Here is a 15,813-nt window from a genome sequence, read left to right on the forward strand (position 1 = left end):
ACACACACACACACACACACACACACCCACACACACACACACACACACACACACACACTCACGTCTCACCTTCCCTATGCCCTGGTGGAAGGCGGCGAGGCGTGCCAGTGTGGGCACCCGTCTGGCCTTTCCGTGGGTGTGCAGCACGTCCGTCGCCCCCTGCAGGGTGAAGATGTTGGAGCCGGAGGTGGAGGACAGGCGCACGATCACAAACACCCCCAGCGCCTTAAAGGTGTATTCAGACCCATCGAACGTGATGAAGTGGAGGCTGCCGTAGACCATGCCTGTACAGGGGAGAGTTAGGGCATATTACAGGTCACTCACATACACACTCTCTCTCACATACACACTCTCTCTCACACACACAAACACATACTCATGGATGAATTCTGCCTGAACAATAAGCAGGAAGTTTGAGGATGGGCTGCAAGACTCATTGTCTATAACTACACATACAGTATACAGTAAATAGGCTGTATATTCACAAAGTCACTACATTTGCCATCTTCTCACCTATGCCAGGCATCGCCTTATTGGCCAGTATGCTGGTGTTGTTGTTGTTGTTGTTGTTGTTGCTGGTGTTGTCATCAGTGGAGCCCATCCATCCGTAACCTTGACAACGGTCAAGGGGGCGCTTGCTCACGTAGAGGTGGCACAGGGAAGAGAGCATACAGCACCACTGGAAGGGCAGCAGGTCCTTATCTGCCAGAAAGGTCAAAGGTCATCTGTAAATATACTAGCTATACAGATTAAACCTAACCAAGTGGAAGTCAAAAGGGTGCTACGCTACAGTTTTCCACTAGGGGGAAGTATAAGTCAAAACTGCTTGTTAAAAAAACTGCATGCTTTTTCCCCAAGTGTGTTTGTATTGATATCGTTACAGTTTGTGGTAAGACTTTAGATAACATTAATTAGCTCAATAACTATGAGCACCTAGTAACTGTACGCTAAATGCAGGAGCAGGGATTGCTAAATGACTATTAATTACAATTGGTACAAATATATGAATCTTAACAGTTTTATTAATATCAAAGTTACATATGGACCTTTAATAGAGGTTGGGGTGTTACCTATGTGCTGCTGGGACTTGTCCATGTTGAAGTAGCGCTCACTATATCCCGCCAGTAGGGGGCCCTGTGGGTCATACACACAGCTCTTCCCCGCTCCATGCCGGTTGGACAGGATGGACTGAAACACTTGACCCCCAGCACCTCCCCAGCGCAGCCCCCTCATCTCCCTGACCAGCGCCTCCTGCTTGGGGGGCAGAGTCTCCGGCCCAAACGCCAGGGCCTCCATGGCCTGGGTGCGGGTACACGGGCACGGCTCCACACCCAGCGCCCACTCCACTGGGTCTGGTTCCCTCAGCGCCCACATCTGGCACTTCCTGTGCGGGTCTTCCCTGGTTCCGCTGGGCTTGGTCAGGTCGTACACCAGCTGGCCCAAGTGACCCGTGTTCCCCAGCATGTCCTGGGGCCGGTACCGCCCACCGCGTCCGAACAGGTTGTCGGGAGGGAGAGTGGTCTCGTTGTGGAAATGGTCGGCTCCGTCCGTGTAGCCAATCAGGGCGTTGTGGTGGATCCGCTGGCCGGGACCCCACAGCATGTCCCCGAAGCGAAGCAGGCCGAAGGAACGCTCACCGTCAGTAGTGAGAATGCACTGGAACGTGTTGGTCTGTGCACACAGACATTCACAAACCATATGAAAAACATCAAAACATGCTTGCATTTGCTTTAGTCAGTGCAGTTGAGAACTCACTGTAAAATAGATGTGTTTGTTTGGTCAAGAAGTTTTTGTTCGGTTAAGAGTTTTTTGGCTTTTCTTTTCCTTTGTAAGTTGCTTAGGTCATTCAGATATTTTAACAGTCATTCAAAACTTAAACATGTGTGGGGAAACTACTGTTCTCTTACACAGATAAAGTGTTCAGTAACCTCATAAATAAATATAATACACATATAATGCATTGGACATTTTTGTCAGGCTTTTTGTGACATAAAGTCATCTTATTTGCACACAACACGATATGCCTAATACTATAGCAAATACTAAACAATACAAGCTGAAGTAGGGCAAAGACCAAGACAAACACCACCATACCCTAACCACTATCCTCATCTTTCGTACCACTATCCTCATCTTTCTTACCACTATCCTCATCTTTCTTCCTCATCATGAGAGGAAAGGCATAGTTCACCAGGTTGTGTTACAATGATAAAGGATAAAGAAGATAAAGATAATGTATTCACCGGCTGTAGGAGCAGTCACTAGACACTGGTGGCTACTGATGGTGCTGATGAACTGTTAGTTTTGATTCTGTAATATGTGTGTGGCACACTGGCATTAGATAAAAGGTCATGATGGTGTTATGAGAGAAAATAAAGTTTTTTTATCAGATCTATTTCAAAATGACACCATGCAAATCGAATTTATAGTCCATGGGCCCAAACCTGAAATTTCACATATCGATACCATCTGGGTGGGCAAATTCTAGTTGCTATTTTTTAATTGGTATACATCCCTAGATTATGTTTTGATGTGATAAACCTTTCAGATTGGCAGCTTATTAGTGGTTTTCACCTTTTGAACAGAGAGACCCCCATCAGGCAACTGCTGAAAGATGAATTCTCCGATCATCATGTATAACTGTACCATTATACTATTATCTCGTCTCCATTGAAATAAAACCACCAATACATTATTTAAATGGCCTCCTATGTACTGGAACAGTTCACATTATCAATTTTATAAGGAGATATAGTCTACTTTTGCGAAATTTGCAGTTTCAAATAATAACATTTAGTGTTTCTTTCTTCAAATACAATAATAGGTTACATTTAACTAAATAGTAGTCCCTCAGTTTGTATATAATCACAATAATTATGATTATACACATAATACAGGCAAACAATATTGTGGCAAGTAAAATAGTTTTGTTTTATTTTTCTTATTACCAGTACTTCAAAACACACATAACATGTACAACTGTTTAATTAGTGGTCTGAAAGTGCATATGTCTGGATGATGCTACACTTGTACACCATGCTCACTTAACATCAATTGGCATGTTCTAAGCAACAATAATACTGATGGCTTGAATAGTAGTGTTATTTAACATTGTCTGTTAGAGAAATTAGAATTACAACTGTACATATCGGGAAATATTAGGCCCACACCCTCAGCCTAGGAGTCAGTCACCGTCACCATCATCTGAGTCCGTTAACTCGACAGTGGGTTCTTCCTCAATGCAGTTTGAACATACTGTATCTGTGCACTTCAGGCCATTGGTGAGACATGTGCACTCTGACAGTTTGCATGACCTCGTGCACTTGCAGGTGAGCAACTGCAACACTGCATCGGGTGCTGGTGAGCCACTCATCCACTCAATCGCCAGCTTCCCATAATCGTCTGTGGTCCACCCACTCTCCTTGGGATCCGGCACGGAGGGTTGGGTCTTCAGAGACCGCCTCAATATTGCAGCCTGATTGTTAGTACACATGGCATGCATGAAGAGGCAATCCTCACACGGTGGGAGTTGACTGGACTCTGCTTCGCCACGTCTAGCACAGAAGAGTTGGTGACGAAGGGTGTTCACATCTCTGTTGTGCGGGTAGAATGCACATACATATGGCATGTGATCTATTGCAGCTTCTCAAAAAGCTCATCAGACACATCCCAAGAACGTCCAAGCTCACTGAAGGTCTCTTGGTAGGCCTTGTCAGACTTCTCTGTAGCTTCAAGGCACCTATCTTCCCACAGCCTGCAAAGGCACTGACGGTGTCACAACCAATGAAGGCATGCATGCCAAGCAGGGCATCAGAGAAACCACTTCCAGCTTTCATGGCCCTGGTATGTTGCAGCTCCATTTTCAAGGAGTATGTGGCTTTGGCAAGCTCACTCATAGTTAAGCAGTACAGAAGTAACCTTCCCTTAAAAAAGGCATACCACTTTTGATGATGCTTGCAGATGTTGTTCCCCATCTGAGCACTGGCAATTGCTCAGATTATTAAATTCAACCGTGTCAAGCACAAACGGGGACCAGGCACAGGATTTGTCAGACACAGTACTACACAGGAGATACCAGGTCCTTTATATGTAGGGCTGATGCTGCATGCCCACACATAAAAAAAGGAACTGACTTCTACTGTCAACTCAGATGGGGAACAACGTCTGCAAGCATCATCAAAAGTGGTATGCCCTCCACAGTTGCACAGTCAGGTGTTCATTGACCATATTCCGAGTTCGACCACAGCTAAGGACCTTTTCCATGGCACTGCAATTTCTCTACATTAGATGGCCAGATTTTTTCAGACTGTCTTTGGCTATATGTGTACCAAATTTCACGCTTTTATCACAAAATGCACAATTGTTCAGGTTATCTGCCTCACTATTAGCACATTGTGCGATTTGGGGAAATTTTGCTAAAGCGCTGATCAGTGAAAACGGTAATATAGCCCAAAGATATGAAAAGCTGCTTTTGTGCAAGGGTTATCATATATTAGTAGACTTATATCAGTCCTACAAACAACTTAGTAAAGGTAAAGTTTTGCCCCCTCAGATGGTACCAATATGTGGTCTGGCCCATGGACTATTAGAGGGGCTGAATACGTTTCTATTATCATTTTCCAAGTGATTGTATTATATGTTCTTCAGAGATGACAAAGATGGCTGCCAATCTGCCCCCCCAAGAAACCAAATCATAAAATATTGTTGTGGACATAACTCTTTATCAATGTAATCATTTGTAATATATGAACATACACGTATACAATTGGTGGCATAACAAATATGCCTATTTTCTGATGTATTAAGTTGATACAATAACTGTTTTTCTGCTTTCGTTTTGGGGAAATTATTTGTTTCATGCTTGTGTGTTATTCTGTCTGGTGGACAGATCACGCCATAATGACGTGATGTTTAGGCTTAGCCCTATAAATAGTACAAGAGTTTCTTAGGTTAGCTGCTCTTGCTTTTCTGATCTTTCCTTCTCTTGTTACTTTGCTTTGAGGTCCATCGTCTCTGCTATAAGGAAGATGTCGTTTAACTAACTTTTAACTAACTGTCTTTTAGCAAACTAACAGCCCACTACTAACACATTCATATACCGACCAACAAAACACTATTTCTATCTATGAGCAAGTCAACAACAGTCAAGTTAAATATTTCACCTACAAAACTCCCCGCCATCCAGTCAAATAACTATCCAACAGCTAGCCAAACCCACTAACTTAACCTGTCCACAACCAAAAAGCCACTAACCCCACCCCAACCAATCATTAAACCTGCAAGGCCAACAACCAATTACATCAACCAGCTGATTGGGTAACGAACCCATGACCTTGGTGTTGTAAGCACCTTGCTCCACCATTTGAATCTGGGTAGGATCTGTCCCAGACTCTGATACTGTATGGGAAAGGGTTGTGATCTGACCTCAGACAGGTTGATCTTCTGGTAGGAAACTGGAAGCACATGGTCCCATGTGATTTTGAGGATCCAGCCAGGCGTGTAGGGAGCCTTCCCTCGCTGAGACTCAAACTGACTTACATCCTCCGACGTGCGGTTGAACACTATCTGTGAGTATATTTCTGAGGGGTTCATCTTATGATACTCCTGAGAGAGGAGAGAACAGAAAGGAAAAAAGAAACAAAGAAAAAAAGAAAATAGAATGACGATAGGTTGTTTGAAGGTTTTGGAAAAACAAAGGACAGCTGAAGTTTGTAAACTTTACACTGCCCAATAGTTAAATCTTTTCATACTACCCTCCTGCACCTATACAATTATGAGCAATTGTCCAAATGTCCCTATGAACACTGGGGATTGTACTGGAGTGATGTTTATTTCTTTTTAGAGGTATTCCTGATGGGATTGTTTCTGAGAAAAACACCCTCTCTACTCCCAAATCTCCTCAAAGCTCTTTCTAATGATTCACACACACTTGTTGGTATCAACTCAGATAACACGTCTTGCTCAAGGGCAACTCAACATGACTCAATCCTCGACTCATCCAGTTCCCAGACAACTTGTCTCCGAACAGCACCTCTGCCTGTATGGTTACCTGATACAGGAGCTTTCCCTCTCCCAGTGTAAGGTCAGCGTCATCCCAGAATACTGCCAACATGGCCACACCCTCGTTCCCACGGAAACCCTGGGGGTAGGGGGCAGGGAACAGAAGCTGCTCGTTCTCCGTGGCTGACTGCAGCTGGATGAGGCCATTGTCTGAAAACTGTAAAAAATATATAATATATAACACATAAAACTGTAAACTGAAAAAAATAAACCAAAAATATGCTCATTAATTAACATTATTTTGCATTTTTCTTACATACAGGTGATAAAGAGAACCTTTTTAGAGCTACATAAACTAGAGGGTCTACATTAGGCTTTTGTTCCTTTTTTAGACTGTTCCAAAACACTGCCATTGTAATCTATGTAATTCAATAATGTCTGACGTACACATACTTCATTTTGACAGTGTCAGTGATCAAACTAACAAAGACACACAGTGTCTTTACCAGCCAGGGATCACTGCTAGATACTCACATAGAGGCGGTCATACAGCTTGCCCATGAAGGGGAAACCCATCGGCGGACTGACGTAGGGAGAGTTGCCATCAGCTGCAGTGATGGAGACACCTGCATCTCCCACCTCCTCTCCAAAGGGATACAAATCACTCTCTGCAGAAAGAAAGGCACATCTTCATCACACATATGGAGAAAGGTACAGACACACACACAGATAAATGCATCAAGGTAAAATACTAGGTACAAAATATCTAAACAATATACATACATATATATATATATATATATATATATATATAAAATCTCTAAACCACACATAGTACATTTAAACCACACAACACATTCATACAGAGATACAGACAACAGAGAGAGAGAGAGAGAGAGATAGGGCAGTTATGGTGATTGTGTCCCCCACCCTTCCGTGCCAGCTGTTGACAGACAGTATCATTAGAATGGCAGTTGCAGGTGAAAGACCCAGGGGAGTTGGCACAGACGGTATGCCCGTGACAGGCTGCCAGACTGAGGCACTCATCTACATCAGCACAGCCTCTGTGTCCACGTCCACGCCACTCTGTGGCGACCCAACCTCGACCACACACACACTGGAAACTGCCCACAGAGTTCTGGCACCTCGCCTGAGGGTGGCATCCTCCCCTGTTGCGCTGGCACTCGTCAAGGTCTACACACAGAGACCCCACAGAGAGGAACCCCGGCGGGCATAAACACAGGTACGACCCCGGCGTGTTCTGGCAGCGGGCTTGACGGTGGCATGTGGTGATGCGGGAGGAGCACTCATCCACGTCCTGACACCAGGTGCCGTTGCCCACGTAGCCCGGCAGACAACGGCACGAAAACCGCCCCGGCCAGTCCCAGCAACGCGCCGACGCGTGGCACGCCCCGCTATCCAGGCACTGGTCCGTGTCATTGCAGGCGCCATCTTCTTCGTGGTAGCCCTGCGGGCACAGGCAGTGGAAGGTTCCGGGCTCGTTAAAGCACACCTGGTCAGGGCGGCACGTGTCGTTAGCCAGGCACTCGTCGATGTCTGTGCAGTTGGGCCCTCTGGGCTCGTAACCGAGCACACAGGGGCACAGGAACGACCCAATAGTGTTGATGCAGTCGGCGTGTTCAGTACAGGGGCTCTCATCCGTGTGGGTGCACTCGTCCGTATCCACACAGTCAGTTCCGTTGAGAAGGAAACCCCCATTACAGGGACACTCATAGGAGCCTGGTAGGTTGACGCATGTGGCATTGGGCTGGCATAAAGAGGCATTCTCACGAGACTCTAAGCACTCATCGACATCCAAACACTCGGTGTCATTACTCCAAAACCCCTCATTGCACTCGCAGTGGAATGAGCCTAGGCTGTTGATGCAGGTGCCGTTGGTGCATGGCTGGTTGGAGAGGACGCACTCGTCTACGTCCTCACACTCCGTCCCGTTTAGGGTGAACCCTGGGTCGCATGTGCAGCTAAACCCGCCCATCGCGTTGGCACAGGTGCTGTGCTCCTGGCACGTGGCGTTACTAAGGCATTCATCCACGTCCGCACAGCCGGTGGCGTTTCCCGCGTAACCCTCCCAGCAGTCGCAGAAAAACGACCCGGGCACGTTGTGGCACTCGGAGACGTTTGGGCACCGTGCCAAGCCGGATGAGCACTCGTCAACATCCATGCACAGCGAGCCATTGCCGTGGAAACCGTCGCTACACAGACACTGGTAGCCCCCTCCGACGTTCACACAGGCACTGTTGTTGGGACAGGTGACATTCCCCGTCTCGCATTCGTCCACGTCCATGCAGTGCGTTCCGTTGACGTTGTAACCCTCCCAGCAATGGCAGTGAAACGACCCCAGCGAGTTGAAGCAGAAGGAGAACTCTGGGCACGGACGCTCCTCCGTATCTGCAGAATCGCACTCGTCCACATCCCAGCACTCCGTCCCGGTCCCTCTGAAGCCCTCCGCGCACCTGCAGTAGTTGGAGCTCAACACGCTCGCACACTCAGCGTGTTCGTGGCACACCGCACTGGCGTTCCGGCAATCCTCCTCGCTCACACAGGTGCCTGAGTCGTAGACCAACCCCAGCAGGCAAGCACAGGTGTACGCGCCAGGTGTGTTGAGACAGGTCATGTTTGCCTGGCAGGCAAAGGGCAGCAGACACTCGTCTATATCCTCACAGGTATGCCCGTCGCCCGTGTATCCGCCTTGGCACAGGCAGCTGTAAGACCCCTTGGTGTTTTGGCACTGGGCAAGATGGCTGCAGTTGTGCGGGAGGGTGGTATTGTTGGCACATTCGTCCACATCCTGGCACGTGAAGCCGTCCCCGGTCATGCCAAGCGGGCAGGTGCACTGGAAGGACCCTGGCGTGTTCGCGCAGGTGGCATTGGGGTGGCATCCTCCATTTTGAGACGGGCACTCATCAATGTCTACAAGTCATCCAAAAGGGGAGAGTGTCAAGGAAACAGGCTCCCCAGAGTAAGCTTCTAAAAGAGATCCATAGAGAAACAGACAGACAGACAGACACACAGACACACACACACACACACACACATGCACACACTGTGGCGAGTTCCCATTCAGATATGAGACACTGACGACTAAAACCAGTGAGTTGAGGGCCTACCTGTACAGTTGTGTCCGTCTCCCTCAAAGCCAAGTAGACAGGAGCACAGGTGACTCCCAACGGTGTTCAGGCACTGGGCAAACTCACTGCACTGATGTGCTCCTGAGTTGCACTCATCAATATCTGAGAGAAGCGGAGTAATAAGAGAGGGAAAGATAGATTAACTACATAGAGAGTTAATAGCCATTTATATACATAAATAAATATAATGTATTAGTATATCCATCTACCTATATTTCCTCTTAAACTGATAAATAGACAAAATAGTAATAAATAAAAAACTAACATAGATTTAACATGTTATGTAAGGAACATTTATGTATTTATTTATTTATATATTTGTGTAGGTTAGTACAAATCTAATATATTCAAATGTATACAGTGAAGAATTATGAATGAAACATTTCACTTTTGAAAATGAGTTAGAAGATTAACATCTAATATGAACTCACCAACACAATCAGTCCTGTTCTGTGTGAAGCCAGCTCTGCACACACAGTCAAAAGATCCCGGCTTATTCAGGCATTTGGTTTCATTGTTGGGACACACGTTGTCCCTCTGGCACTCATCGATATCTGAGCAGAAGCTGCCGTCGCCCACGAAGCCCACGTCACAGACGCACTGGAACCCCGCGGGCGAGGGGTGGCACAGGCCGTACGGGTGGCACTGGGGCTCGCACTCTGAACTCGGCTGCATGCAGACCTCGCCGCGCGCCACCGTGCCGTTCAGACACGAGCAGACGGACGCTCCGGGCGAGTTCACGCACACTGACACGACGGGGCAGGTGCTGTTGGAGAGCGCACACTCGTCGATGTCCTCGCACGAGAAGCCGTCCCCCGCGAAGCCCTCCTGGCAGCGGCAAGAGAAAGAGCCGCGGGTGTTCATGCACGAAGCCCTGGTGTCGCAGGTGTCAACCGCGTCGCATTCGTTCTCGTCCACGCAGCTGGTGCCGTTCCCCGTGAACCCTCTCTTGCAGCTGCACGACACCGAGCCAAACGAGTTTAGGCAGGTAGCATCCTCATGGCAAGGGTTGCCCACCTGGCACTCATCGACGTCTGAACACTCGGTGCCCTGTGCGCCACGAGCAAAGCCGACTTGGCACGGACACTGGAAGGATCCCTCTGTGTTGAGGCATTCTTCGTTGACGCCACAGGGTATTGCCGGGGCCTGGCACTCGTCCACGTCCCAGCAGGCGGTGCGGTTGACCAGGGTAAACCCAGAGGGGCAGACACAGGAGAAGGAGCCTCTGCTGTTCACACAGGTGGCTCTATCTCCACATCCCCCGATATCAACCAAACACTCGTTAAGGTCTGCGCACTCGCTCACGCCGTCCCCGGAGTACCCCGGGTTGCAACTGCAGTTGAAGGTTCCCGGTAAGTTGATGCACTGGGCGTCTGGGTGGCATTGCTGAGATAAGGAGCACTCATCTATATCTACACACGTCATTCCATCTCCCTTGTAGCCAATACGGCACTCACAGGTGAAGGATCCTGGGAAGTTTTGGCAGGTGGCAAACGGGCTGCAGTCTCCCCCGGCGCATTCGTCCAGGTCCTCGCACTGGGTGCCGTTGAAAGTGTAGCCCCGGCCACAGTCGCAATAGAAGGAGCCTGCGGTGTTCACACAGGCAGCAGTGGCGGGGCAGATATTGTTTACGACACACTCGTTGATGTCCACGCACTCTGCCCCGTCCCCGAGGAAGCCCGTGAGACAGGAGCACTCGTAGCTGCCCAGCACGTTGATGCACTCCGCGTTCAGGTCGCAAGCGTTCTCCTGACTGCACTCGTTGATGTCCACGCAGGTGATGCCGTTACCCACGAACCCCTCGTTACACGTACAAAGGTACGACCCCGGGTTGTTGACGCAGGTGGAGTATAAGCTACAGATGTTGCTCGCACATTCGTCAAGATCTGCACAGGTCCGCCCGTTGCTCTGATAGCCAGTGTTGCAGGTGCAGCGGTAGGTCCCAGGCAGGTTTTTACAGCCTTTGTAGCCAAGGGACGAAGAGCAAACCCCTGGCGTCTCAGAGCACTCGTCCACGTCCAGGCACAGGTAGTTCCCATTGCCCTTGTAGCCAGAATTACAAGTGCACACATAAGAACCAGGGTTGTTGGTGCAGGTGGCGTTCCAGTGGCAGATCCCTCGCTGGCTGCATTCGTTGTCATCCACGCAGGTAAATCCATTACCTTTGAAGCCTTCCTCGCAAGTGCACCTCCGACCTCCGTCGGTGTTTATGCAGGCGGCATTGACGTGGCAACCTCCGTTGTTTGTCTGGCACTCGTTGATGTCTGCGCAGGTGGTGCCGTCACCCGAGTAGCCCTGGAGGCACACGCAGTTGTAACTGCCCAGATTGTTGTTGCACAGGGCCTTGGGGTGGCAGCCGTGCAGGCCCGTGACACACTCGTCTATGTCCACGCACTGCAGGCCGTCGCCGTTATAGCCGATGCGGCACACACAGACAAAGGTGTTGTCGCGGGTCTTCATGCACTCCGCATGAGTATGGCATACGCTCCCCACAGCAGCGCACTCACTCAGGTCAGCCGCTAGAGATGGAGAGGGAAAAACACACACAAAAATAAGGTACAATAAAAAAAAAACACAATAAGAGAGTTCTGTATGTACACTCCAATGTCATGTTAACTGGCCAACAAAACCAGTCAACAATAATTGTGTTGAGGGAAGTAAGTCGGGACTTGGGGTTAAAGTTAGAATTAGGGTCAGGGTTAGGTATCATTTAGTTAATAGTTAGGCTTTGTGGGCCATTATGTGAGTAGAGGACTTCTCAGATACTAGATACAGATAGTGTGCTGACTATCACATGATGAAGCAGTCAAACTAAATATAATAACACACAGCTTGTCACTTCCTTGTGGATCACACAGTCATACGGTGGTTTTCCCTCTCTATCTCTCACACACATGCACGCACGCACACACTCAGACACAAACACAAACATGCACAGACACACGCAAGAAATGAGATGTCTCCTACCTGCACGGGTGGAATGTAGGAATGTAAATGCATACACCAGACAGAGCAGTGAAGCCCTGCAAGCAGAAACAGAAACAGACAGATAGCATTCTGAGTAAATAGAGTGCAGGTGTTATCCGTGTCCAAAGACCAACATAGAAAATTTTTCCTGTTTACAGGTACCAAGAGAAAGTAAGGGTTTTTCATTATGAGGCTATACCTTTATGAGAAAACTTTATAAAGAAATTAAAATATATTTTAAACACAAATTCATTCAGACAACCGTACACATGCACTTGAAATCTCATACATTTTACTTTTTGACAATGTCAATGTCAATGTCAAACCGTTTACGCTGGCTTTGAGAAAAACCTTAGGAGCTTTAAGACATTAAAGGTTCTAAATCTCATAAAGTTTCTCAGTTACCTCTGTGTTAATAGGACATCGGGTTGAGCTCTAGTTTCATAAATATGTCACAAAGAAAGACATCCCTTTGTGTGTGGATTTTGTGAGGCAATTTGTGTGACATTACCCATGTAGGCAAAACAGAAATGTTAGCCTCTGGAAGAGTTTGTAGGTGGATTCCTGACTGCAGTTATTGTAAAAGTATTAATTACAGGACTTGGTTACCTCTCTAACCCAATTCTATTCACTGCAATGGCAGAAAGGTCTCACTTGCTTTGTTCCCTTAGCCTATAGCACCGAGTGGATCCGGTACTCTGCTTTTAGAGAGGACACCATGACATGAGTGCAGAAACATTGACTGGTGGGAACCACCTTGAAACTGGAATCTGCTGGTTGAACAGGAGTGTCAAAAGTTCCTTGACACCATTTAAATATGGACCATATCAGAACTATCTGGACCATATCAGAACTATCTGGACCATGTAAGAGCCAGAACCAGATGCTACATGGGTTTCGGCTAGTATTTACCAACACTACATCCTGATACAGTATTATAATGTACTTATTCCTTCTTAATATACTATGCCTACAGACTATAATGATTCTAAAGTGGTACAAAACATGTATTCAGAATATCCTTAGTTATGAAAAGGACAAATAATATCCATAATCCCTGAAATATGATAACATCCCCTTCCAGCCTGAAGGCAGACTTGCCTACTGTACACTGCCAATAGACATCTGGGTGTGGTGTGCAGGAGATGAAGTGGTGTGAAGTGGTGCCCCTTGGGTGAAGGAGCCAGACAACAAAAAACCATTTGGAGTCATTTTAATTCTTCAACATAATCTCTCTCTTTCTGTCTCTCAACCTCCTTTCCTCAATCCCTCTCTTTTTTTCTCTCTCTCCGATGATAACTATTTACTTTGTACTTTGTTGTTGCAAGGAAATAAGAAAAAGAATGTAATGCAAAGGTGAACCGTACCTTTAATCAGCATCTGCCCGTCATTTACACAGAACTATAAACAGGTCAAGGGGATTCACAACTAACACTGATCACACTCATATGTTGCTGAATATAAGGAGAGTTATTTCAATTAAAAAGAAGTTAAATTAAGTCCACATTTCATTCAGAGTGGTGTCATAATTTGTATGCTGACTGCAAAACTTAACAAAAAGTTAAGTAAATAACTGTGATGAGTTGTTGGACATTACTAATTCAGATACCATTACTAAACAATATATGAAGGAAGCTATCAACAGTAGCCAATAACTTAAGCAGACTGATCAGAGCAGCACGGTCCATGGGACCCCTCCATGTCTTGAAAGTCATCAAAGTCCATTGAAGTTCACATCAGCCTTTGAAAACTAATCTCAAAATCCACCAGATAGTGGATCTGACTACAGGACCCCACGGATCCACACCAGATGAGGGTCGGACCCTCTGCCATCACGGACACAAAGACAATCCCAAATCATGGAGAATCCCATGTTATTGAGTCCCCTCACTTACCACATGCTGGTCCAGTGGTGTGGTGTTCAGGAGGCAGTCATTGGGGAAGGAGGAAAAGGCTTTTCTCCACTCTCTTCTTGTCTCTCGTCGTCCCCTGGCTCCTGTTTCTGACTCTCTGACACCCCTGTCTGTATCAGCTTCTCCACACTGCTCTCTCTCTCTCTCTCTCTTTCTCTCTCTCACTCACACACACACACACACGCGCACACAACCCACACACACCTCTTCTGAGACATGATCACCCTGACATCTTAAACAGTTAGAAAGCACCAACGCCCACTCTTTCTCTCCTGACGCTCCGTGGATCACTATCCCCTGTCACAGAAGCACTCCCAAAGGGAATAGTTTGTCCTTTTTAAACTGAAGAAAGGAAGAGAGCACAAAGCAAGGTATGACTCTCATCTCATTGTTGAGAGTTCTTATAGGTGTGCTCCTAATATGAAGAGACAAAACAAGGATAGGGTGTTTTTTTTGGGAAGTCTGTCTCAAAGAAATGCCAGAGGACACATGGTACTTGTTCCCTTCATGACTACAGACAACACTACAGATTACTTTTGTGTCCTCCGTCTTGTTTGGGCTTTTGAATGATTTCTTGAGGATTCATCTTTTTGGCCCTGGGACAAGGCATTAAGTAGAAAGCATATTACCTTCAAAGAAGTCAGTCTGCGTTTCGAAACCCAGGGTTCTGACTCCACTGAACTATGCTGTGTACTGTCTGTGAGAGCCAGAGGAAGACCCAGTCTGAGTGCAGGTGAGATGGTGAGAAGGTAGCAGTGAGTGATGGTGAGATGGTGAGATGGGGAGATGGTAGCAGTGAGTGCAGGTGAGATGGTGAGATGGTAGCAGTGAGTGCAGGTGAGGTGGTGAGACGGTGAGGTGGTGAGACGGTGAGATGGTGAGATGGTAGCAGTGAGTGATGGTGAGATGGTGAGATGGTAGCAGTGAGTGATGGTGAGATGGTAGCAGTGAGTGATGGTGAGATGGTGAGATGGTAGCAGTGAGTGATGGTGAGATGGTAGCAGTGAGTGATGGTGAGATGGTGAGATGGTAGCACTGAGTGATGGTGAGATGGTGAGATGGTAGCACTGAGTGATGGTGAGATGGTGAGATGGTAGCAGTGAGTGATGGTGAGACGGTGAGATGGTGAGACGGTGAGATGATGAGACGGTGAGACGGTGAGATGGTGAGATGGTAGCAGTGAGTATTGACCTCCGGACAATACATTATCCCTTACTTCTGCTTCGTACAGGTGTCTTCGGGATGCATTGGGAGGCTACATAAAACAGAGGCCAAACAGTTGGCAAAGTACTGCTCAATATCAGCAGTTATAGGAAGCATGTTTATTTGGGAGACACTATGTTTCCTCTACCCTTGAACGGTAAAACCCATAATGGGCTGTTAAACTGCTTATATTTGTTGGACTATTCAGAAATATTGATTCCTGTTGAAACTTGACTTGTAATGAGGAATTGAATACAATGTGTGTGTGTGTGTGTGTGTGTGTTTGTGTGTGTCTTTGACAGAATTTCACATCCCGAGGGAAATTTTAAATGTATTGAGCTATGTCAAGAATGACAAACTGGGATTACACTGCCATAAGAAAATTGTGTAAGGTAGTATGTTTCTCACAGGGGTGACATAAAAAACACACACACACACACACATTGTATATACTTCATTTAATTCCACATTACAAGTCCAGTTTAAACAGAAATCCAAATTTCTGAATAGTCCAACAAATGTAAGTAGTTCAACAGCCCCACAACTCTTCTCTGAATCTAAGTTCTGAGCATGACAACACT

The 15,813-nt window shown here is 46.9% G+C and overlaps 2 protein-coding genes across 2 annotated transcripts in view; both read right to left on the minus strand.

Moving 5' to 3' along the window:
* LOC105900027 (mucin-4-like) overlaps positions 1 to 6,699 on the minus strand; it is a 15,483-nt gene extending 8,784 nt beyond the window's left edge. Inside the window, exons 1-6 of the mRNA XM_031579050.1 lie at positions 6,535 to 6,699; positions 6,050 to 6,217; positions 5,425 to 5,604; positions 1,071 to 1,671; positions 514 to 702; positions 70 to 284 (exon numbers count right to left, since the gene is read on the minus strand). Of these exons, the coding sequence (XP_031434910.1) occupies positions 70 to 284; positions 514 to 702; positions 1,071 to 1,671; positions 5,425 to 5,604; positions 6,050 to 6,217; positions 6,535 to 6,576 (1,395 nt within the window). The 5' untranslated portion in view covers positions 6,577 to 6,699. The remainder of the gene's footprint in view (positions 1 to 69; positions 285 to 513; positions 703 to 1,070; positions 1,672 to 5,424; positions 5,605 to 6,049; positions 6,218 to 6,534) is intronic.
* On the minus strand, positions 6,662 to 11,970 carry LOC116223259 (fibrillin-1-like). Its single transcript, XM_031579303.2, has 4 exons — positions 9,581 to 11,970; positions 9,129 to 9,251; positions 6,990 to 8,931; positions 6,662 to 6,668 (listed from the first exon to the last, which is right to left on the minus strand). Exons 1-4 carry the CDS (start codon positions 11,607 to 11,609, stop codon positions 6,662 to 6,664), a joined length of 4,101 nt encoding a protein of 1,366 aa, XP_031435163.2. The 5' UTR covers positions 11,610 to 11,970.
* Positions 11,971 to 15,813: the final 3,843 nt, after the last annotated feature.

The sequence above is a fragment of the Clupea harengus genome, chromosome 13 (assembly GCF_900700415.2).
Source record: "Clupea harengus chromosome 13, Ch_v2.0.2, whole genome shotgun sequence".
Taxonomy (NCBI): Eukaryota; Metazoa; Chordata; class Actinopteri; order Clupeiformes; family Clupeidae; genus Clupea; species Clupea harengus.